General features: G+C 39.7%; 1 protein-coding gene across 2 annotated transcripts in view; it reads right to left on the reverse strand.

Moving 5' to 3' along the window:
• Window positions 1-26,310, reverse strand: part of LOC132817538 (diacylglycerol kinase beta) — a 519,975-nt gene that overhangs the window by 227,256 nt on the left and 266,409 nt on the right. For both annotated transcript variants that reach the window (XM_060828035.1, XM_060828034.1), the window contains 4 exons: window positions 22,757-22,845; window positions 20,566-20,682; window positions 5,252-5,350; window positions 1,132-1,248 (listed from right to left, as the gene is read on the reverse strand). In XM_060828035.1, coding sequence (XP_060684018.1) covers window positions 1,132-1,248; window positions 5,252-5,350; window positions 20,566-20,682; window positions 22,757-22,845 — 422 coding nt within the window. The remainder of the gene's footprint in view (window positions 1-1,131; window positions 1,249-5,251; window positions 5,351-20,565; window positions 20,683-22,756; window positions 22,846-26,310) is intronic.

Raw genomic sequence — 26,310 nt, forward strand, 5'->3', positions numbered from 1 at the left:
AAGGAATGAGGTTTTTCTTGGCAGCCAACAGGCCTGTAACATTGTGATGCATAGTTTGCAGAGAATACACTGTTGACTTAAAATCAGTAAGGTGCTCAATGTTGAGGCTAGTGGTTATCAGAGATAGGGTTGGGTGGTGAAAAGGGAGATTGGGGATGCTGATGGGATTCTGCAAGGGGACTCTTGCAGAGTCCTTAGTTCTTCTCTTGAAATTCAGTCTATTAAGGGGATACTTTGCTTTTGTGGGGCACCTAAGTACTGACAGGTGAGGTGGGGAAGATGGTGATCCATATTTCTCAAACTAGCCCCCTATGCAGCCAAACTCCACCACTGTGGCCTCAGGGCAAACCCCTAATGTACTTGTGGAGAGATACTAACAAGGTTGCACATTACGAAGAACTTTTGCTGAAATTCACCATGGCTCCTTAGACGGCATCATCTAAAGGTATGACCAGTGCCAAGAACAGTAAATACATGGGACCACCACCACCTTCAAGCTCCCCTCCGAGCCACTCACCATCCTGACTTAGAAATGCATTGGTGTTCCTTCACTGTTGCTGGGCAAAATCTTGACCTCCCTCCCTAATAGTATTGTGGATCCACCAACACCAAATGGACTGCAACAGTTCAAGAAGGCAGCTCACCACTGTGTTCTCAAGGGCAATGAGGGATGGGCAATTAATGCTGGCACAAAGCGAGCAATGTCCATATCCCATGGCTGAATAAAAGTGTCCTTACGTATGCTAAGGGGTAGACTACATATTTCAAACTCAGAAAATGAGAATGTTATCACTGGCTCTGGGGATTTGCATTTTCCAAATAAATTTTAAAAATGAAACTGTTGACAGAGAACAGAAGAGAGAAAAGGCAAGAGGAGCAGGTAGTGTGGTTGAATTTGCTGGTCATTAGGAGTTGCATCGTATGGTGAGTCAGCCTTTCTCACCTGTCAGTCTGTGCCAGTTTTGTTCTTTCCTTTTAATATCAGACAGTTAAGTAGTTAAACATTTTGAAAGCAATGCAGTCTATTTTGAAGCTCCAAACGCATTTGCACCAGTAGTCACAGAAACATTAATTATTTTGTATTTCAAATCAATACATGGTGATCATTGGTAGCTAAATATTTCAACATACCTGCAGTCCTTGGCCATCTACTGTTGTCGAATTGTGCTTAAAAGCTTGGTTGTTATCATCTGAACTCGTCGTTGTCGGTGAATCACTTTCAGCCTTTTTCTGATTGGGCTGTCTATCCTTCAAAAACAGAAAACCAACCAAAAGGATTAAACATGTTTGGTTTTGAGCAAAGAACAAAGAAAATTTACAGCCCAGGAACAGGCCCTTTGGCCCTCCAAGCCTGAGCTGATCCAAATGTACTGTCTAAACCTGTTGGTCAATTCCTAAGCATTTGTATCCCTCTTCTCCCCACCTACTCCTGCATCTGTCCAGACACATCTTAAATGAATCTACCATGCCTGCCTCTACCACCTCTGCTGGCAATGCGTTCCAAATGCCCACCATCCTCTGCGTGAAATACTTGCCACATGTGTTCCCCTTAAACTTTCCACCTCTCACCTTGAAAGCATGACCTCTCGTTATTGAATCCTTCACCCTGGGAAAAAGCTTGTCTCTATCCACCCTGTCTATATCCTTCATGATTTTGTAAACCTCAATCTCCTTCTTTCTTGTGAAAATTCTGGCATCTCTATATTTTGCTGGATATACTAGGCAAATGTCCCAGAACTTTCAGGCGTTTGTGGTATGAGAGTGGATTTACACCATATTTATCCATAGAAATTTGCAGAAAATCATTTCACTCTGATCTTGAGTGCAAACTTGTTCAATCACCCATGTCACTTTTAAGAAACATACATCAAACCCTTCTGCTTTTTATCAAACATAGTTTCATCATCTATGCAAAAGGTCTGTTCTTGCCAATTTTCTCCAATTTACTTGACTAATGCAATATCGTAGATTTACAGATCAAAATAACAAAATCATGAGGGGCATGGATAGAATAAATAGACAAAGTCTTTTCCCTGGGGTGGAGGAGTCCAGAACTAGAGGACATATGTTTAGGGTGAGAGAGGGAAGATATAAAAGAGACCTAAAGGACAACTTTTTCACACAGAGGGAGATACGTGTACAGAGTGAGCTACCAGAGGAAGTGATGGAGGCTAGTACAAATGCAACATTTAAAAAGCATTTGGACGGGTATATGAATAGAAAGGGTTTTGAGGGATATGAGCTGGGTGTTGCAAGTGGGACGAGATTGGGTTGGGATATCTGGTTGGCATGGATGGGTTAGACCGAAGGGTCTCTTTCCGTGCTGTACATCTCTGACTCAATGACTCTAACTGAAACTCATCAATTGTTAAGCAACAATAATATTTAAACCTGTCCGCTATCATTATACTTTTAAGAGCTATTTTTTGGCAAGATACGTACCTTAACTTGAAAACAAATATAAGCAAAATACTGCAGATGCTGGAAATCTGAGATAAACACAAAATGGTGGTGAAGCTCAGCAGGTCTAGCAGCATCCATGAAGAGAGAAACAAGGGGGTAATGTTTCAAGTTCGATAAGGTTCTTTATTGTCTGAAGGTGTATCATATCAGAACTGAAACGTTAACTCTGTTTCTCTCTTCATGGATGCTGCTAGAAGAACTAATAAAGGCAAATCTGAAAAAAATAAAAGATATTTTGTGATCCTGAGGGTTTTCACAGAATGCAAACAAACTAGGAGCAGGAATAGGCTATTCAGCCCCTGAAGTCAGCTATGCCTTTTAGGATTGGTCGGTTATGACCTGATTGCAACTTTAAATTCAAATTCCTGTTTACACCTGATAACCTTTCATCTGTTTGGTTCACAAGGATCTATACATTTCTGGCTTAAAAATATTCAAAGACTCTCTTTCCACTATCTCTTCAGGAATTCATGACCTTCTGTGAGTGAGTGAGTGAGTGAGAGAGATAGAGAGAGAAAGAGAGAAAGAGAAAGAGACAGAGAGAGAGAGACAGAGAGAGACAGAGAGAGAGAGCTATAGAGAGCGATAACGAGAGCAATAGCGAGCGATATAGAGAGAGAGAGAGAGAGAGAGAGAGAGAGAGAGAGAGAGAGATAGATAGAGAGAGAGAGATAGAGAGAGAGAGACAGAGAGAGAGAGACAGAGAGAGAGAGACAGAGAGAGAGAGACAGAGAGAGAGAGACAGATAGAGAGAGAGAGACAGAGAGAGAGAGACAGAGAGAGAGAGACAGAGAGAGAGAGACAGAGAGAGAGAGAGACAGAGAGAGAGAGAGACAGAGAGAGAGAGAGAGAGAGAGAGATAGAGAGAGAGAGATAGAGAGAGAGAGACAGAGAGAGAGAGACAGAGAGAGAGAGACAGAGAGAGAGAGACAGATAGAGAGAGAGAGACAGAGAGAGAGATAGATCTTTAAACTTTTTTTTATTTCTCCATAAAAGGAAAGGGCTCTCACAACATCCAACCTATCAGGCTCTTGAATGCTACAATCAATCAAACTCTTAGTCTTCTAAGTTTCAGATGATACAAGCTTTCTTTGCCCAACCTTTCCTCATAAGACAGCTCATTTTATTCCAAGTATTAACCTGGTCATTCTTCTCTAAACTGCTGCCACAGAATTTACATTCTTCCTTAAATAAAGGGACCAATACTATACAGAGTTCTCCAGATGTGGTTTCACCAGAGCCCAGTAAAACTAAAACTTATGTTCACTACTTTCATATTCAATTCTCCTTTCAATAAACAATAACATTCTATCTGCTTTCCTAATTGCTCACTGTACCTATAAGCTAACTTTTTTGCGATTAATGCATGAGGGTATATCCCTCTGCATTTCTCAGTTCTGCCAAGAATGCACAATTACTCATTTTCCTACATTATACTGCATTTGCCAGAATTTTGCCATCTCATTTAACCTCTTTATTTTTTCCAGGATGTCTACATTTTCCCTCTTCATAACTCACTTACTTTCCCTTAAGTCGTTGGAAAATTCTGTCCCCTCGTCCAAGTCATGATTTAAATAATGGACAGTTGATGTCCCAGCCCTGATCACTGTGGCTCATCACGTGTTATACCTTTCTCGCCTGAAAAAGACCCATTTGAGTCAACTTCCTTTTAGCAAGTTATTCTTCTACCCATGCTAATATGCGGAACTCTACAGCTTAAGCTTCAATTTTCTACAATTGCTTTTGATGCTACACTTTATCAAATACTTTTGGAAGCAGCTGTATACTGCATTCATTGGTTCCAATTTATCCACAGCAGTTGTTACGTCATCAGAGAACTCTAATAGGTTTGTTAAACATAATTTCCCCTTCACAAAACTATGTTAACTCAACCTGATTGCCTTTCAAGAGTTTAATTTACAATCCATCAGTACCCGGGCTCATGTCATAAAGTCAAACAGCATAGAAACAGACCTTTCCGCCCACCATATCTATGTCAACCAACAAACACAAAGATACACTAATCTCATTTACCTGCACTTGGTGCAGAGCCTAGTATGGCCTGGCATTTTAAGGACTCATCCAGATATTTTTTAAATGCTGTGGAGGTAATTGCCTCAACCACCCTCTAAGGCAGCCCATTCCATACATCTACCACATTCTTGGGGAGAAAAATTCTCTCTCATATTTTATCTAAATTACTGGCTCTTCAACTTAAATTATGTGCCCTCTGCTCTGTCCACAGTCTCAATAATTTATTTAGTACCACTTCTGTGAAGATTATAATTCAACCTTTCCTTCAATTTCCTGATTTATAATTGCTAAGATGTTACTTCTTTAATCAATAGTGAAAATAGGTGCATAATACCTGTTCAATTTACCGACCATCTCCTTATTTTTCACTCTTAATTTTCCAGACTCACTTTCTACAGAATCAATACTCATTTTGTTAAATTCTTGCTCTTTAGCTGTCAGATATTTAGAGAAACTCTCACTACCTGGTTTTATATTCTGGCTAATTTCCTCTTGAACTCCGTTTTTTCCAGTCGACCTTGCTGTTTTTCCTATTCTGCCCAAATTAATCAGCAGTCTACTTTTGTAGCTGCCTTTGTTCTCTGCTGAATCAAGAAACGGACCACTGTTGGTTGAATATTTCAACCGAGTCAATGTTAATTGTCCGCAAGAATATAAGAAGTTTAATTCTAAAGGAGGAGGAGAAAAGTAGAGCGAAATGACACTTAAAATGCTCAGGTGTTCTACAAGGAAATCTAAATGGTCAATGTCTTACCAGAACTACAGGGCATATGTAGGAGGGAAGCAAAATGTGGTCTTTTAGTTGGCCACCGTCACATTCAGGCTTGATATGTGAGACACATTTGTTGTGAAGCTGTAGAGGAAAACAATATGCTTTAAGTAACTCAAGGTAGACGCTAACGATTAACTCAAGGGTCAACAATGGAGAGTTATATAGCAACACTGATTCTAACATAATTCAACTAAGTCAAAAATCAACATTCTTGGCTCATTTATAGATATGCATAAAACAATAAGTAGCTTTCTTCAATATTTTATCAATAGTATTATATTCTTAAAGCCAAATTCAAGGAATAAAATTACATGAAGTACTTGATGCATTAGGAGCTTATCCTGTTTCTGGACATCCCTGGGTCATCATTCTGAATATTTAATCTGGTAATGATTGTTGCTGCACTGCCCACAATCCTTGCACCTCCCCAATGAATGCTCCCATCTGGAACTTAACTCACTCATGTACCGGCTGTGGGTAATAAATCTGCCATGATCACATCCATTACCGTTAGAAACATAGAAAGTCTACGGCACAGAAAATGGCCAATTGGACCATCAAGTCTGCACAACCATTCAAAGAACATTCCATTGAGACTCACCATTTCCTCATAACCTTGAATGCTTTTTTTCACCATGGCCAACCCACCTAACTTGTACATTGCTGGACACTGTGGGGCAATTTTTAGCATAGTTAATCCAGCCAACCGGCACATGTTTGGACTGCAGGAGGAAACTGGAGACCCGGTGGAAATCCACGCAGACATGAGGAGAATGTGCAAACTTCACACAGACAGTTGCCTGAGGCTGGAATTGAACCTGGCTCCTTGGCACTGAGGCAACAGTGCTAACCACTAAGCCACCATACCTCCCTCAATTACTGAGCACTCAATTTACATCATTCTATTCCTCAGGATCCTTGTAAAAAATATTGCAAACATTTGACATATAAGGCTCCTGGTACTTCTATCAGATGTTCAAAATCTGAGATTTGATTACTATGATGGAATTGCATTGTCTCATCACAACATGCTGGCTTACCAGTGCCTTTCCATTCCCCACCTTCCTCTTTTACAGTATGCCAAATCTGTTGAATTAAACTCAAACTCAGATGATCTAATACTTTGTCTCAGCGCTTTACACACTTCGTTTGATAACTCAGTCTTAATTCAAAAAAATCTCCTTCCATTAAAGAATTAAACATAACAAAATTGAAGCTTTTGTAGTCCTTCTCCAGCAGGAGGATCATCACCAAAAAAATGCAGGTTAATTTGGGATTTTGCGCACAGAAATAGTTGGAAAGGACTACATTCTCCTTCACTGAAAAAAAATTGTTTGCATGAATTGTCCATGCAGTTATCAATTCACACTGCAGTCAATTAGCTAACATAGCATGATTACTTCTGGAAAGATCACTATTGAATGGACTTTAGCTGCTATATACAAGATACAGGTAGTTCTTCTATAACAAGATGGCTGCGTTTTTGTGCAACCCTGCATGATAGAAAAATCATGCTTTAGAAACAGCACTTAAAGTGTTGAGGTAATCGCGTTACAGCCAACACATGCTTGAAAAGCTCAAGTTTTCAAAACAATGTCCCCAATTTGTCAATTGTGTTATAGCAAATTTGCATTCAGAAAACTCGCATTATAGCAGAACAACCTGTAATGAGATTCATGGTATTACACATATCTCTGAACACATCTTCAAATACGCCTCAACCATCCAAAAATCTTTCCAAAGCACAGTCAGTGTCTTTTTTAACTCATGTCAATATTAGCTATGATAATGTTTTGTCCTTACTACATGTTATCGTAGGAAACATGCAGTTAGATCAATAAAATGCAAGATACAAACATTTTGTGCCTTTGTCCCAGACCTCAAGATTCATGACAACTGCAAGATTTATAATTCTTACTACCCTCTTATACTGGACATTTATATTCTGCATCAATCACACTTGCACAATTTAGCTCACATTTGAACTCTTGGATTACAGTGTGAAGGAATTGTCTGTGCGAGTTGCAGCTAATTTGTATTTGAAAATTCTTATCATCACCTGACGCTATTAATGCATGTCCAACGCTCTGATGAGATATATGAGGTTTTTATTGAAGAGAAACAATAATGTCTTGACTGGATATCTGCAGATACATCAATTTCCCCAAACTAATTGCAGGGATGAGAGTGGCTAATGACTAAACAGTCTGAAAATTAGTGGCCGATGGCAAAAAGGTTGCATTTCTTTTCACAAGGAATCAATTCATTGTAGCCCTTTTAATTATCTGTAATGAATGTAAATTCTTCCAAGGCCAATTCAAATCCCGTAGAATCACTGCAATTCCCTTTGTTTACGCTCTGGTACTGTCAAGGTTGCAGAGCAAATTATTTGCATCAAACCATCAAAGTGAGCTCGGCATTCCAACCTCTTCAAACGGTCCACGTTATCTCTGTTTCTAAAGCCTCCTGGACTGTACATCTCGATGCTCCTCACCCTGTCTATCCGCGCACACAGAACCCCCCCCCCCCCCCCCCACTCAACAACTAAATCTATCTCTACACATAGAGGGCTGTAAAATCTCATTAAAATGCATAAACATAGGCCTTCAAATTTCTGGGTGCCAAGTTCATGAAAACAAGTCTAAAAATGAGCCGTTTTCCCCCTTCCTTAACATAAAAACGTATCAGGTAAATTAAACTTAAATTTATACATTGTTTCTGACACCTGCAAGAGCAAGTAAATTTAAAGGATGTTTGCATCACCAAAAGCTGAAAAATTCAATGGGGTCATCTGGATGACAATTTTAATGCAGAAATGAGGCCATGTGTATTAGTTGCAAACCACTCATGAGAAGGTTGAGTTCCTCCAATTTCTATATGCATCTCATTTTCTGGTGCACAGGGAAGACTAATGTTCTATGCAAAGCTTTGGAAAATTGGAGTTAGAATGTTCTACATGATTCCATGTAAGGTCCAAATATTCAGATTGATTCAATAACATGATGTCTGTTGACTGAACAAAGGAATCACCTCAGAAGTGCACTTCAATCTGCTTTGAATGTTTATAGTATGTTTCCATGTAGCCTGAAACTCACCATTAAGATTACATACCAACAGTGTTGTGAAGGATCTATAGATGACAACAATGTTTGTGGGAAGTATGTAATACTGAAATCATGTTGCTGTCTGAGAGTAATTTTAAATTATGCAGAATATATATATAATAGGACAGATTTCTTTGTACAGTGTTGCTTTCTCTAAGTTGAATTTTATCTAAGTATTGATAATTCTTTTACAATAATAGCATCTATGCTGCATCTGTCTTATTTACAATTTAAAGATTTAAAACAAACTGGAAGAATTGATTAAAATTGAATTCAGAGTCAGCTTGGATTAAAATTTTACCATATGCAGAGCAATGACACAACAAAGGATTTATTTAAATTAGTCACATATGTCTATTGTCACAAAACACATTTTATTCAGAAAACATTATTTATTACAAGCTGTCAATTTAACTTTTTAAAAAATAATATCTAGCAATGTTTCAGAAAGAGCGAACACCCTTGTGATATGACAAGGGTTTTTCTATAGGATCACACTTCAAAGAGATACATTGAAGATTGCAAGTAGAGAAAACAAACTCAGGATCCTACATAATTAATGCTCTGGTGATTGCAATTTCCATGAACCACCCTTGGCACAAACAACTGAATCTATTTAACTTCAATCGAATTACAAGTCAGCTCTTAGATCTCCTTCTGCTAATATTTAACCCTCTCCCACTCAAATGAAGAAAACACCAAGTCAACATTTCTGAAGCATCCTTCTACAGCTAGAACACAGAACATTACAGCGTAATACAGGCCCTTCGGCCCTCGATGTTGCGCCATGCTGTGAAACCAGTCTGAAGCCCATCTAACCTACAGTATTCCATTCTCATCCATATGCCTATCCAAATGACCATTTAAATGCCTGTAAAGTTGGCAAGTTTACAACCATTGCAGGCCGTGTGTTCCCATCCCCTACTACTCTCTGAGTAAAGAAACTACCTCTGCCAGGTGTCCAATATCTATCATTCCTCAATTTGAAGCTATGTCCCCTCATGCTAGCCATCATCATCAGAGGAAAAAGGTTCTCACTGTCTAACCCTCTGATTATCTTGTATGTCTCAATTAAGTTACCTCTCAACCTCCTTCTCTCTAACGAAAACAGCCTCAAGCCTCTCAACCTTTCCTCGTAAGATTTTCCCTCCACACCAGGCGACATCCTAGTAAATCTCGTCGGAACTCTTTCCAAAGCTTCCACATCCTTCCCATAATGCAGTGACCAGAACTGCACGCAATACTCCAAGTGTGGCCGCACCAGAGTTCTGTACAGCTGCAGCATGAATAACTAGAGACTTTTATTTTCGTTTCACTGCCCAGCTTTATATAGTCCCTCTTCTTCTTCTTTGTACATTCCCTCATGCTAAGCAACAATCTCTTGAAAGGCTGCAAATTGGATAAGATGCCCCATGACTTTTGAAAATACTCACTTACATGTAGATACATAAATAGATTCAGTTCTTTGATATTGCTTCCTCACTAAGGAGAAACAATGCTTTAAAAATTAGAGGAACATTGAACTTGTGTATTATTAGTCAAAATACGATGATAGATCTTATTTTCTAAGCATGCTGGAAGCCATTTTGGAGGACTGTGGAGTTAAAAAAGTTGCATCCTGAGAAATGACAACAAAGTAACAGATGTCTTCTCTTTTTGAAGGTTCATTATGAGCAGACATTGTGTGGCCTCCACTCAGTTATTACGGACCAAGAATCCACAGCATAAACCCACCTCAAATTTGGCAGAACACTGTGGCAGGTATTTGACTCTCCTCTAGCAGTATTATATTCATCCGAGATGGAGTTAAATTAGCATTGGGTGCCGAGTAACAGTGTATTGTTTGAGTACTGAAGTCTCTCAGTGTGATGAGGAGGGCTAATGTGGATATTTGTGAGACAAAGGGCACAATGTTAACGGAGTTGATCATAAACAGGCTTTGGAAGCTAAGAATTTAATGAAAGCGAGACTCTCTGACAAGATGTTAGCTGAACCAAACTAAGCTAGGGTCAACATTTAAAACATGAGAAATGGGCAACTGAGAATTTGCAAGAGTGTGGAAATTTTGTGCAGAGAAGCAAGGGGATTTTTTTTAAACTTTAATTTATTGGTTTCAAATATTTATTAAATATATAAAACAAGATTAGATGGATGTGGCAGCACAGGAAGTGTTCCACATCTGCAGCATGTGGGAGGCTTGTGGACAGCATCGTCATTCCAGCACCCAAGTCTGCCGCAGTGTCTGAAACTCAAGGAATTTCAGCTTGAGAGATTTTGAGGCATTTCAAAGCATCATGGAAAGTGTGAGTTACCAGGACATTTAACCCAAGAGCTAGCCACCCCTCATGTTAAGTTAGATAAGGACTGGATCGTATGACTGACTCAGACAGGGGAATTAGATAAGTGATGCAGGAGCCTAAGCCCTTGTCAACATATATAAGGCATTTGTTACGAGTGTGCAATGTCAGAAACTGCAACACCAGTTACCTTCCTTCGGTTACTACAGCCATAGCACCCATTTGACCAAAGTGCAACAATAAAAGTCACCACAAAATAAACATCCTGAAGTTTCTTGTCAGAATAGAATTTGGATATTTCTGAAAGACAGACACATTGTCAAAGCTTCTCATCTTGTACTCATCAGGATAAAATACAACAATGCCAATTTCAAATGATCACAGGTTATATTACAAGGGGAAGGAGAGCTGATGGTTGCCAAATAAACTCTCATTAGCCATGACATTGTTATCAAGAAAGGAATGGTGAACTATAGGCTCTTCATGCTCCTGAATAATTCAAAAATGGTGCAAAGTTTGACCAAATTCTTTTTAGTTACAGAGAATAGGCCCTTACATACGAGTGCATGTGACTTCTAGCATGCATTAATGAGCCACATAAAAACTCAACTGATATTTTAAATGGTATCTGGAGTAGCTATTAGCATACTCTGCGTTATTCAGCAAGTGCAGTCATTCATTGAACAACATTTAATACTAGACATTTTGCAAGGTTGGGCTGGTTAGGTATAATCTGTACTCTGCCTAATAAGAACAATTGAAAGCAGTTGCAATCAGCTAAATGCAGTGATGCTTGGCCTATGTACCTGGCATCATACCAGCACAAACTCATGCAATGTTGTTCAATTGTGTGTTAGATATAATGTCTTGTTATCAAAAAGTGTCACTCCTGTAGATAATGCATCGCAGCTGCAGCATGAAAGAGTTTTCAATGGACACAACTGCAATCTAATCTGTGTGCTATGTCTCATTGTGAATGGAGGTAGACAATCAAACAACTGATAGGAGGTGGCAGCTCCAGAAACACCCTGAGCCTTAATGATGGGGGAGCCCAGTTTATCAGTGAAAAATGGCAAGACTGAAGTGTTTGCAATCATTGTTAATGAGAAATGCTGAGTGAAAGTTCCCTTTCAGCGTCTTCCCAAAGTTCTCAGGATCAGGAATGATACTCTTCAGATATTTGATTCCCTTCACAAGGCTTGAAGAAATGAGTGAAGGCACAGGATGCAGAAATATCCCAGGTGTAGTACTGTAGTCTACTGAAGAAATTAATTGCCATTTTTGGCAATTAATTGGCAATCATTTAAGTGGTGTCTTCTCTACGGCAACACCTCGACCAAATAGAGTGCACTTGCCAACTAATCAACACTCTCTTCTCAAACAGTAATAAATGTTGCTTCCCTTTATATTAGTATTCTTGTGATATCCTGATGAGGGCAAGATGAAAAATTCTGATTAAGTGTGTCCTTTTCAATACAGTCGGCTTTGATATAACTTGATAGGTTCGCACAAGGATGGAACGGTGTTATAAGGAAATTGCAAAATGGTTGCATCATTTAAACAAATGGGCTGGAATCGCGTGATACCCAATACAGGTAAGAAAATTGCACGTTTTACAAGTAATGGTCTAAATTCTTAAATAGCATTAAAGCCAATTTGCGTTGAAGAAACACACTTTATAACTGAACCGACTGTATCATTTTGCTGAATCACCCACTGTAAATATTGTACAAATCATCATTAACCAAAAGCTGAACTGGTCTAGCCATACAAATACTGTGCCTACAAGAACTGGTTCACAGGTGGAGAATTCTGCGGCAAGTTATGCTTTTCAGGATGCAAGCATTGTTGCTAAGGCCAATATCCACTGCTTATCTTTAATTGCTGTCACCACCACCACCAAGTGTTGTCAGTACACTCAGAACGCTGTTCCCAAAACCAGCCCATCATTGTCCAAGGCTCAAAGCAGCACTATGATCGAAAAGAGTTCATTGGCCTGAATGAGTGTGACTTCAGCAACACACAAAGTGCTTAACACCATCCAGGACAAAGCAGGCTGTGTGACCTACACTCTATCGACCACCTTAACTGTTTACTTCATCCACAACCGATCCACACTGACATCAGACTCTATCATAAACAGAATACAATGCAGTAACTGCTCAAACCTCCTACATCTGCACTTTTCAAATTTGCTACTTGAGCCAACACAACACAGATAACATGGTAACAGTGGTGGACATCATTGCTTAATACCATAAAGGTAACATGGTGAGAACTCCAGAGCCGTGAGTTCTAGTGGATGCTGCAATAGACATTTACAGATTTTAAAATGCTACGTCTTTAAGAATTATTTATATGGAAAATAGGTAGCTGCAAAACCTGAACAATCAAACAGCGTGCGACCAAACCTGTGGAAAGATCAGCAAGGGAGCAGCAACATTTAATAGTAGAGCCTTTAGGTTAGACCTAGAAAGCAAAGTGCAGTGGTAATTGTGAGCGAGAAGCCAATCACACATCGTGTGGTTACAGGTTCAATTGGGAAACAAGAATCTTTAGAAGCAATCCCAATTAGAGGTTCAGCAAGGAAGCAAACAGTCGATGAGCAAAGTTCAAAATTCATTATGGCAAGGGGATATTTTTAAATTGAAAGTATAGAACAGGCTGAGGTTAGAAGTTATAAAAGGCTACTTAAAGAGTGTGCATAATGTTGCTACCATACAGAGTGAGCAGACACTGAGTCAAGTCGATACGGCTGACGTTACAATTGCCAAAACATAAAAGGTGGCACAGATAATTTTCAAGAAGTTAGTTAAGCTTTAATAATAATTTTAATCTGAGAAAAAATAAGTTTCTTGCAAGAGCAAGATTTATCAGAAGAATTCAGCATCTGGGGAATCGTGATAATTTAATGAATGCTTTTGACAGGTCACTGGAGAACTGAGACTGAGAAGAGAATTCCTAAGAGATGGAATTGTCTGAAATCAGTGATGCCGCCTTGCCAGATTTATTTCAGTCCAAAGATGATGCCTTTGATGAATACTATTTCAATTGTCCTGGAAACAGAAAGCAGGATGAATGCACAAGTGTGACAGATTCCATTCAGTTCAAAAGAAACACGTGACAAGAAAGTAGCCCAGTCAATATCAGTGATATAGGTCACTTCCAAAACACGTGTAAAAATAGGGCACATGTACAGAGCAGCATTAAGTCAAATGGCTACTCTCACAAAGGTGGTAAAGTAGTAGAGCTACTTGCATTAGAAAGGTATCAAATGTATCTCTAAGGGAAATGGATGATCCAACTGTCTCGAGCTTGGTAGAACCCTTTTCTATCAATGGACATTTAACTAATTTTAAACTAACATTTCCAGGAGCAAGTATATCTGCCTTATCAGATCATTCATCACCTGTGAAGGAACAAAAGTTGCAGCTTGCAGAGATGAAAGTGCATGTTTCAGGTGGAACGACTCAAGATAACAGGCATGCTGCAAGGCAACACTGCAACACAAAGGGCACAAGATAGGAGGAAATGTAAAAATTATTCATATTCTTGAGCATGCCCACACATATCTTGACTTCAATATTTGTAAAGTAGCAGAACGAGTAAAACTCATAACAGACAGTGAACAGATCAAAACAAACCAAATCTGTCCAAAGACAATCCAATCAGAAAATATCTAGTCTGGGAACAAACAATTGTTGAGCAATTCAGTTGAAGATTTTATTGGGGTTCCTAAATTCATGGTAGAACCCAAAAAACAGAACCCATTGAGATTGTTATGTTAGTATTAATGATATGCCTCAGATGGCCAACAAGATGGAAATCTATGCCTACAGAGTGTTGGCAGAAATGTTTTCCATTTCTATCATCAAGAAAGAAAACACAGATATGAGAAACAAGCAACTTTTGAGAAGGTGCAGTTGAAAAGAATGAGCACTACAATCCACTTGATGTCATCAATCAATGTTGAAATAAAAAAAACTTTCCAGGCACCAACATGGCCTGGTGAAAAATTGTAATAACAGATATGAATTTCATGTCAGATGATGCACAGACAGAAATTCAAGAGTTACATTTCAATCCTTCATCTTCCAAGGTAAAATCATCAGTGCCAGTTATAGAACTAAGTCAATGGCAATCCTCAAGTAACATGACTGAGGATGTGAACATGAAGGATTTACCACTGAGGGGGAATGAAGATGTTCGACCTAATCTACAAGGTGATGTAAAGTGTTTACATGCTTCAACATTAATGTATCCACATGTTGAGAATCAACATGTTTACTTGGATTCAATTTGTGTTGCATAGGGCTGCAATATTGAGATGGGATGACCAATATTCAGAGATACAGGACATAGTCAAGAAGAAATTACCTGGTCAAAAAACCTATGATAATGCAAAAAATAAAAAATAAATAAAATTTCTTTTAAAAGTAGTAGTCCTCCATGAAGGGAATTCATCAGATTTAAAGGACTCATCAGATTTAAAAGACGATGCTTTGATGAATTCCTCTATGAAACAAATTCAGGATATTAATAAGTGTTTCGGGTAAAGTAATAAACCACCTACCTGGTTTAGTGGGAATTATACCCTCGCAGAAGAGTGTCCAAGAGACAGTAGTGCAAGATGGGTGAGGATGGCAGAGTGGATTCAGTTGCATCGAAAATTGTGGAAAAAGGTAAGTGGGGAGGCCTCAGGAGAGGGTATTAAACTTTTTGTAACAAGATAAAGACTAAAGAATAGGATAAAGGATTCCCTAGTGTGGAAACAGGCCCTTTGGCCCAACAAGTCTACACCAATCCTCCGAAGAGTAACCCACCCAGACCCATTTCCCTCTGACTAATGCACCTTACACTACGGGCAATTTAGCATGGTCAATTCACCTGGCCTGCACACCTTTGGACTCTCTCGTCTCTCAACTTAAAAGCTAAGCCCTCTGGATTTGGACTTGCCACTCTAGGGAAAAGACCTTGTTTATTCACCCTATCCATGACCCTCATGATTTTATAAACCTCAGTAAAATCAGCCCAACGCTCCAGGGAAACAGCCCCAGCCTATTCAGCCTCTTCCTGTAGCTTAAATCCTACAATCCTGGCAACGTCCTTGTAAGTCTTTTCTGAACCCTTTCAAGTTTAATAACATCTTTCCTAGAGGAGGCAGAACAGGATTGAATGCAGCATTCTAAAAGTGGCCTCTCCAATGTCCTATACAGCTGCAACATAATATCCCAACTCCTATACTCAGTGCACCGATGAGTTAAGGCAAGCACACCAAACATCTTCTTCACCACTTTGTCTACCTGCAACTCCACTTTCAAGGAACTATGAACCCAAAGTCTCTTTGTTTGACACCACTCTCCAGGGCCCTATCATTAACAGTGCAAGTCATGCCCAGCTTTGCTTTACCAAAATGCAAAACCTCACATTTATCTAAACAAAACTCCATTGCCACTCCTCAGCCTATTGGCCTATCTGCTTGAGGTACTGTTGTACTCTGAGGTAACCTTCTTCATTGTACACTACACTGCCAATTTTGGTGTCACAGTCATACAGGACAGAAACAGACCCTTCAGTCCACTAGTCCATGCTGAGCGTAATCTCAAACTAAACTAGTCCTACCTCCCTGATCTTGGCCCACATCCCTCCAAACCTTTCCTATTCGTGTACTTATCCCAATACATTTAATTGTGCCCACAGCCACCACTTCCTCAGGAAGTGCATTCCACACACGAGTTACCCTCTGAATAAAACATTTATCCCTCATGTCTTTTCAAATCTCTCTCCTCTCATCTTAAAACTGTACCCCCTAGTCTCGAAATCCTCCATCCTAGGGAAAAGACACCCACCATTAACTCCATCTATACATTTCATGATTTTGCAAACTTCTATAAAGGTCACCTCTCAAACTCCAATTCTCCAGTGAAAAATGTCCCAGCCTGTCCAGCCTTACTTTATAACTTAAACATTCTCAGCAACTCTTGGTGAATCTATTCTGTACTCTCTCCAGCTTAACAATATCCTTCCTATAACCGAGTGACCAAAACTGGACACAATACTCCAGAATAGGCTCAACAATGTCCTTTACAACCTCGGCACGACTTCGCAACACCTATACTCAATGTCTTGTGCAATTGAAGGTCTCCCTGCTATAGGAAGGATGTTGTGAAACTTGAAAGGGTTCAGAAAAGATTTGCAAGGATGTTGTCAGGGTTGGAAGATTTGAGATATAGGGAGTGGGTGAATACGCTGGGGCTATTTTCCCTGGAGTGTTGGAAGTTGAGAGATGACCTTGTAGAGTTTTATAAATTCATGAGGTGCATGGATAGGATAAATAGACAGGGTCTTTTCCCTGAAATAGGGGAGTCAATAAACTAAAGGGCATGGGTTTAAGGTGAGGGGGTAAGGTTTAAAAGGGATCTAAGGGGCAAATTTTTCACACAAAGGATGGTGCGTACATGGAATATGCTGCTAGAGGCCAGTACAATTGTGATATTTAAAAAACATCTGGATGGATATATGAATACGAAGGATTTAGAGGGAGATGGGCCAAATGCTGGCAAATAGGACAGCAAAGAAGGTTACCTCAGATTACAACAGGATCTGGATCAGATGGGCCAATGGGCTGAGAAGTGGCCGATGGCATTTAATTCAGATAAATGCAAGGTGCTGCATTTTGGGAAAGCAAATCTTATCAGGACTTATACACTTAATGGTAAGGTCTTAGGGAGTGTTGCAGAACAAAGAAACCTTGGAGGGCAGGTTCATAACTCCTTGAAAGTGGAATCGCAGGTAGATAGGATAATGAAGGTGGTGTTTGGTATGCTTTCCTTTATTGGTCAGAGTACTGACTACAGGAGTTGGGAGGGCATATTGCAGCTGTACAGGACATTAGTTAGTCAACTGTTGGAATATTGTGTGCAATTCTCGTCTCCGTTTTATCGGAAATACGTTGTGAAACTTGAAAGGGTTCAGAAAAGATTTTCAAGGATGTTGCCAGGGTTGGAGGATTTGAGCTATAGGGAGAGGCTGAACAGGTTGGGGCTATTTTCTCTGCAGTGTTGGGGGCTGAAGGGTGACCTTATGGAGGTTTACAAAATTATGAGGGGCATGGAGAGGGCAAATAGACAAAGTCTTTTCCCTGGGGTTGGGGAGTCCAGAACTAGAGGGCATAGGTTTAGGGTGAGAGGGGAAAGAGACCTAAGGAGTAACTTTTTCACACAGAGGGTGGTACGTGTATGGAATGAGCTTCCAGAAGAAGTGTTGGAGGCTGGTACAATTGCAACATATAAAAGGCATTTGGATGGGTATATGAATAGGAAGGGTTTGGAGGGATATGGGCCAGGTGCTGGCAGGTGGGATTACATTGGGTTGGGATATCTGGTCAGCATGGATGGGTTTGACCGAAGGGTTTGTTTCCATACCACACATCTCTATGACTATGAAATCAAGCGTGCTAAGCATTTTTTTTAACCACCCTGTTCATATGTGATGTAAACATCAAAGAATTACGTACCTGAACTTCTTGGTCCCACAGCTCCACAACACCTAGGGCTCTAGAATTAACTGTGCAAGTCTTACCCCTTTTTGTTGTACCAAATTCAATACCTTTCATTTATCCAGATGGAACTCCATCTGCCATTTCTATCTCATTGACCCATGTGATTAAGATCTCTTTTTAATCTTAGGAAACATTTTATCAACTATCCATTGTGACCAGTTGTTTGTGCCCACAAACTTACTAACCATTCCTCCTGTAATCACATCCAAATCATTTATATAAATGACAAATGCAGTGGACTCAGCACTGATCCTTGCATCACATCAATTGGTCACAGGCCTCCAGTCTGAAAAGCACTCCTCTACCATCACCCTTTGTCTCCTACCTTCAATCCAATTTTGTATTCAACTGGTTAGCTCTCCCTGTGATCTAACCTTGCTAACCAGTCTACCATGTGGAACCTTATTGAACACCTTGCTGAATTCCATATAGACAATGTCTACTGCTCTACCTTCATCAATCTTCTTGGTTATTTCTTCAAAAGACTCAATCAAGTTAGTGAGATATGATTTCCCATGGGCAAAGCCACGTTGACTATCCCTAATCAGTCCTTACTTTTCCAAATAGGCATATAAATCCTGTCCCTCTGAAACCTCCAACAAATTAACCACCACTCTGGCTCATCAGTCTATAGTTCCCTGGCTTTTGCTTACCATCTTTCTTGAATAATGACATTGCATTAGTCAACTTTCAGTCTCCTGGCACCTGCCCTTATCAGTGGCTATCGATGATACAAATATCTCACCAAGGTGCACACCAATCACATTTTTCAAGTTATCACAATTTATTTTGTCAAGTTCTTCCACATCCTTCTCAACAGTGAATACTGACACAAAGTACTTGTTTAGTACTTCATCCATCTCCAGTGGTTCTAGACATAGACAGCCTTGTTGATCTTTAAGGAGTCCTATTCTCTCTCTTATTACTCTTTTGCCCTTAATGTATTTTAGGATCTCTTTGAATTCTCTTTAACCTTATTTGCCAAAGCTACCTTGTGGCCCTTTTTTACCTTACTGATTTCACTCTTAAGTATGCTCCTCCTGACCTTATACTCCAAGAAATTCATTTGATCCCAGTTATCCAAATCTGACATATGCCTCCTTCTACTTCTTGACCAGATTCCTCTAGTCATCCAGCATACACACTAGCCTTGCCCCTCACACTAACTGGAATACGTCTCTGAACTCTTAGTATCTCATTTTTGAAGGCCTTCCACTTTCCAACCATCACTTTATCTGTGAAAAGCCTCTCCCAATCAACTTTTGAAAGTTCCTGTCTAATACCATCTAGACTGGCCTTATTCAAACTAAAACTTTAATTTTTCGATCTGGTCTATCCTTTTCCACAATGTTTGGTTGTGAAAGATGAGGAATGCATTGAACTCTACCCAGTATGATGATGATATAAGGACCTGATTGGGACAGCAGCCGTGGATCTCCAAAGAGATCTCATTTTTTTTGTCACAATGTTTATCACACCATCTAACTTGTACCTGATTATTATCATTCAATAAACTACATGCTGCTTAGGACTAGAGCCTCTTCTTGCCAGACTACCAAGCCGTCTTGCTCTGTTGCACTGGACAAAGCAGAGCCCAACTACAAGCAGAATACCTGCAAAAAATCTCCTTTATGGTCACCAAGTGTCCAGCTAACTCATATAACCTGATAAATAATGGTGAGGATCCATCTTATAACATAGTGCCAGCAGAGGACATCACTTCATCTTGCAACACCATGCAGAGGAGTTTTATTTTACTGTTAGAGGGAACTGCAGTGGAAGCACCAGATTGGATGCATGTGGGGAAATGCAAACTGAAGGCAGGTGTGGCAGCATTTATACAAACTTAATTTCAGCAACATCAGGAAGAGTTGTACACTCAAGTACCACAATTTTACCATCCATGAACAGCATGCAATCAAAACTAAATGAAGTGTTTGTAATATGATGTAAATCAATGGTTAAGGTCTGTTTCTTTCATTTTGCCCACATCTTTTAACATATAGTTTTAACTGAACAAACGGAATCACTTTTATCGCTGTTCTCCCGTCATGTAAAAAGAATTGATTTTAATTGCCTGGATTTTATATAAAATGCTATTAGTTTGAAAAAATCTTAATACAGCAAACAATGACACTCAATTTTTCTTCTTTAACGGTACTCCTGTTCCAAACTGTGCATTTCTAGCTAAGATTTCACCAGCAGTTGGCAATGACTCTTTGCCTGCACTGAGAAACCAGCCTGCCCTCTAGTGTTCATGAAATTTTGCTCAGTTTTCACAATAATCCTTGCGCATACACTGTAAAAAATGCATGTTAATTCCTCAATACTTACAGTTATTTGGCACCAAACACAGTGGAGACCGGTGAGACCCTGGTAACATTTAATGCTCTTGCGGCATCGATCACATTTGGTTGGAGAGTTTCCTTCCACCCAAACATGCTGCATGACCTTCATCGGAGATAGAGAAATTGACTAAGATCATTAAGGCTGAATAAGACAAATTAGAGAATTAGCTCTTCTGTATGAATTAAATGGGGCACCTAGAACATACCAAGAGATTCAAAATTAATAAGAGGTAAATTACATTGTGTGATATTATGAAAGCTAAGGCAGCATTACTTGCATCACCACAAAATAATCTTTGGCCCAGCTACCTTTTCAAAGGTCATTCACCACCACTTTCTGTGGCATTCAATTTAATTTCAAAACCTCAAGTTGCTCTAAGCTCCAAGATAGTTTGTCACCTATCACTACACACGGGGTGCTGTAACAGCCCTCAGGGGCAGGGATCACAATCTCAAACTTTGCATTCACCCTCTTGAGCACGCCTTTGAAAATGATAGCAGTTTCATTTCTGATGGGACTGATCTCATCTGGTGGCATTCATTTATTTCTTTGTGATATTCTTTTGGAACTTTCATGCCTGAATCTCTTGGTCAGTGATGAAGTGAGAGTGTGCACTGCCGACCCCATCAGAGATAACAGGCTTGCATTTTTATGCTGTGGCGTTAGGACCTTCCAATCCTGCTTCAGCTTGTACCCAGCAATGAGGCAGGATAAGGGGCCCAGTGCTGGGCACAATTCCAAAGACACCATGACCTCTTTCACGTCAAGAGCTGAAGACATAATACTCGAATTCTGCCTTTAGTGCAGTGAACTTGCCATTTCAAAACAAACCCATATCTGTTGCAAATGCTGTGCTCATCCAACCCATCAGCCCAACACTGCTCGCTCCTTTTCCAGCACGCCTCATTTTATTCTTCACACCTGACAATATTCACCTTACTCCTAAAATTGTTCACCACTTCCAGACCCTGCTCAGCACCATCCCACAATCTGGTGGGGAAGGTGAAGAGAAGGAGAGTAAACTGAGCAGTGTTGGAAATGCCTGTAGGCATGGTGCTGGTGGTGGTGGTGATGATGGCGATGGTGATGATGGTGATGGTGATGGTGATGGTGATGGTGATCTGTGCCACGGGTGTCACGCAAGGAGGGGAGTGGTGTTGAGAGGGAACAGCAGAGCTGTGGAGCGCATTAAGGGCTGAGAGTGTAAGAGGTGTGAGCAATGTCAGGAGGTGGGGAGCATGGATTCAGAAGGGTTTTATTAGTGTCTGAGTTCAGGATAACACAGCAGCATTTGGCAGTGGATCAGTGTCAGGTGGAGGGTAAGCATTGTTTGGGGTGGGAGGGGGTTGTTGGTCAACAATGTCAGGAAGGAGAGAGGACAAACATTGTCATGGTAAACAGTGTGCAGGGATAGCAAGTATCCTTTGATGACATTTCTTCGAATCTAAAGGCTTGCATTTCTAGCAGGTTTTATTCCTGCGAGAGACAGTTATCAATAAATCAGCATGAAAGACTGGGTGGACAGCCCAAACTCACTGACTGGCAGGTCACCAGTGAATTGGCAGCAAGGGCTTCCAAAGAATTATTCTGATCTCCTGCACCAAAACAGTGCTGTGAATCTGTGATTCAAGGTTCCAAAGTAAATCAGCTCCCACGAACTTCCATTTCCTCAGGTGAAAACGGGATCAGGAACCAAGGTCAGTTTTATTTTGCTGACTGTTTGGTAATTCTCCAAAGATTTACACAAAGCGGGAGTATACTTGTAATTGGATGTGCTCTCTTGTGCCTTGAAAGCCACATTAGATCAATAAATGTTATAGGGTTCACGGTTGAACCCTGTTCAAAAAATATTTCGCTGGCACACATATTAAAATGTGCTTAAATTACAATCAATCACTTTAATAGCACAGCTAATTTTGTAAATGTTAGACTGTTACAAATAAACCTTGTATAACCTGTGAAAAATTAACATTCAGAGATTGTGATTATCAGGGTTTGAGGTTTGCTATTGGAGAGCTTGCTTACAACAGCTAAAGTATTCATTACAGAGGATTGTAATGTGTGCTTTGAGGAAAATCCTAACACATTAATGAATATCCCACTTTCAGAATTACAGTATTCAGAAGTTTAAAACACATCTGCATGTACTGCAAACGTTCAGTAAAATTGCACTTACATTAGTATTCCTTTTGGACTTTACGTATGTGCTTATGCATGACGCGATTTCTTTGGAAACACATCTCTCATGGACTGTGTATTTGCAAACTGAAAAACACAATACAGGGAGGTCAAATAATCCTTGATTCCCAATATGGTCTTGCCTTATATGTCATCTACTCTGTTCATTTTGAAGTTGCATAATTTAAATCATTAACTCAAGCACATAAGAAACAGGAGTGGGTACAGGCATCTGATCTATTGAAACAATTATGTTGGTCTCAACTCCACTTTTCTCACTACCCTCAACACCCTTGTCAAACGTCTGTCTAGCTCAGCTTTCAATATATTCAATGACTCAGTCACCACCATACTCCGAGGAAGCTAATTCCAAACACTAGAGACCCTCAGAGACAAAATTCCTTTTCATCTTCATTTTCTGTGGGAGACAACTTCATCTGAAAATATGCCCCCTCATTCTGAACTCATCTGTGAGAGCAAGTATTTCCTCAACAGCTAACCAGTCAATCCTCTCAGAGTCTCATATGTATCAGTAACATCAACTCTCATCAAAACTTCAGAATATGGCCCAAGCTGCTTAAATGTTTCCTCATAAGACAAAGCCCTTATTCCAAGAATCAGCCAAGTGAACCTTCAGTGAATGACTTAAAAAGGAGACCAAAGCACTGTACTCCAGGAGTGTTTCACACATGCCCTGTGCAGTTGCTTTTTATTTTATAATGTTCATGTGAAGTGCCTGGAGACATTTTCTTCTGTTAAGATTGTTATAAATGTAAGTTGTTGTTTGTTACACAGCAGAATTGCAATACATTTAGTTCAATATAGGCACACTTGGGTTATCAAAAAAGATGTCCACTTACAAATGTGACAATTATGTGTTTTTCTCAAGGAGGAATGCAATTACACTATGTACCATGCTGCCAGTGAAAGGCACACTGAGAAGTGTTGTCAAGATTGGTCCTCTATTCAGGAATGAACTAAACACATAATCATGGCCACAGTCACCTCCACAGTCATGCTGTGGCCTGAGAGGGATGCATTCTCCTGCACTCATACTTTGGAATAAGTGATTTATGCAGAATCCATAAAGTTAGAGAAAAGCCCTTCAATACATGTCGCACTGCCGCACTCCTTATAGACTTTGATGATTTTAAAATAACTGCAGGAACAGCCAACCACTTGCTCAATCAAAATAACAGTCAGTGGAACTCAATCAAATCCGCCAACTAACCTTTAAATGTCATGGAGATAGTTCAGAGGGTTTTCAAACTAGTATCTGAAATGAGACAGTTCATGGTTCTTTAAAAGAACTTTGTGGGGTGGGGTGGTTTGGGGAGCAGGGTTTCACCTGACTCCCCTATATATGTTCAGCTGTGTGTGTTGAATAGTGTTAGATAGTGCTGGTACCTAATCAGAGTTCCATGCTGACTGGAGTCACCATCTGTCCACTCAACATGACACCTAAGCATTATTGTTGGGCAGGTACTCATAGTCCTCAGCTAAATGTGAGCTACTGCAGCTTGCACCTGAATGATGGACATCCAAAGGGAAAGCAATTCTAGAACCAAAACACTGCTCATAGCACACAAACAAGTATCCTGATTGCTTAAACTAAGTAAGACAACTTATATAAGTGTGGTAATGTAGCGTATTTGCTATTTTAGTACCCTTCTCTCAGGATACAGTTTACTAATTGGACTGAATGATTTTGCTTATCATTGAGACTTTGAACCTTGATGTGGAATCTTGTTGCAGAATAGAGCCTAATGATTGAAATCAAGCCTCTGCCCTTCTGGAGATAATTTGATTCACCTTTGAAATGCATAAAAATAAAATCGTCAGACTCCTTAAGGGTGTGACTCAAAATGCTGAACGTGACAAAGTATCTACAATAAACCCAAATTTGTTGCCTTTCTACATAGCAAGTGAACATGTTTTGAAGTATAGTTACTTTCTTTGCTGCAGCTGATAGGGTGTAGAGCAAATTTACAGATTGCAGTTACAGACATGAACAATTTATCTGTTTTGATGATAAAACTACACACAAATATATGAATTAGGAGCAGCAGAAAGCCATGAAGTCCCTTCAACTCCTGCTCAAAAAGATCATGGCTGATCTGACTGTAACCTCAAATCTGCATTCCCACCTAACAACTCTTCACCTTCTTGGTAACAACAACTTATCTATTCCACCTTACAAATATTCACTTACTGCTTCCGTCACTTCTTCAGGAAGAGGGTTCCAAAGACTCATGACCCTCAAAGAAAACATTTCACTTTGTCCGTTTTAACATGGTTTTTAAACAGGAACTTTTGGTTCTAGGCGCCACTAAAAGAGCAAGCATCATATTTAACATATACCCTATCAAAACTCCAGCATCTCGTATGTTTCAATCAAGTCATGTTTTAGTCTTCGAAACTTCAACCAATATAAAGCCTAGCCTGTGCAATCTTTCCTCGTAACTGTCTCATTTCAGATACGAGTCTGAAAAACCTCTGAACTGTCTCCAACACATGTACATATTTCTTCCAATAAAGTGACTGAAACTGTGCACAATTCTCCAGATGCAGTCTTAATAGTACACTATATAACCGAAAGATAACTTCTCTACTTTTGTATTCAACTTGCCTTGCAATAAATTCTAACATTTTATTAGCTTTTCTAATTACTTGATGTTTGTGCACACTAACCTTTCATGATGCATGTATGAGGACAGTCTTTGCATCTCAGAACTCTGCAATCTCTCAACCCTTTTTCAAACGAAAGTTGCTTTGGGATGCCCATTTTAGAGGACAGCAGTGTTTTAGTTTAATGATTGATCTGCAAAATGGCTTCTCTTACATTACAGCACCCCTTTGGTTTTCTCCTGTGCTATGTTGAAATAAGGTATCTGTCACTTCAATAATGCGGAAGGTGGAAAACAAACTAGCTGATCTTTGCAAGTCTCCTGAACTGGTCTGAAAGGAGCTGCTGGTGTGTGAAGCAATCATGACTTTATCCCGACAATGTTGGGTTGCGACTTTCACTCTGCCAAATGATGCAACTCAAAACCAGCTTAGTTGAGCAGACACAGATTCCAATCAACTTTCCTACCAAACTGCAGGAAGTGAATTATATCAAATCTGGAATTTAGAGTTCACTAAATAGACCTGATACTTAGCAGAATGTTTCCCGTGCATGTTGGTCTCATCCCCCTCCACTCTGAGTTCTTACTCCTAATTGAAAGTCTCCATCAAAATCCTGGAAGCTGTTTTGCATTGGAATAGTTGCCCCTGATCAGTTCAGCGAGATGAGAGACTTAATAAATTGGGCTTAGATTCTCCGGAGATTAGAAGAATGAGAGACATTCTCATTGAAATGTGCACAGTTCTGAAGGACCTTGATAGAGTTATGATCCCAGCTGATGCTACAACCGACAGGTCAGATTCCAGTATGAAATCTGACGATTGATCAGATTTTGTTTTTTTCATGTAATACGGTGGTGTTTCAGTGAAGCATAAACACAAGGTTACAGATTTGATTTTAACAATAAATAAAACTTTTGTTATGCA

Source organism: Hemiscyllium ocellatum, chromosome 7, assembly GCF_020745735.1.
Source record: "Hemiscyllium ocellatum isolate sHemOce1 chromosome 7, sHemOce1.pat.X.cur, whole genome shotgun sequence".
NCBI lineage: Eukaryota > Metazoa > Chordata > Chondrichthyes > Orectolobiformes > Hemiscylliidae > Hemiscyllium > Hemiscyllium ocellatum.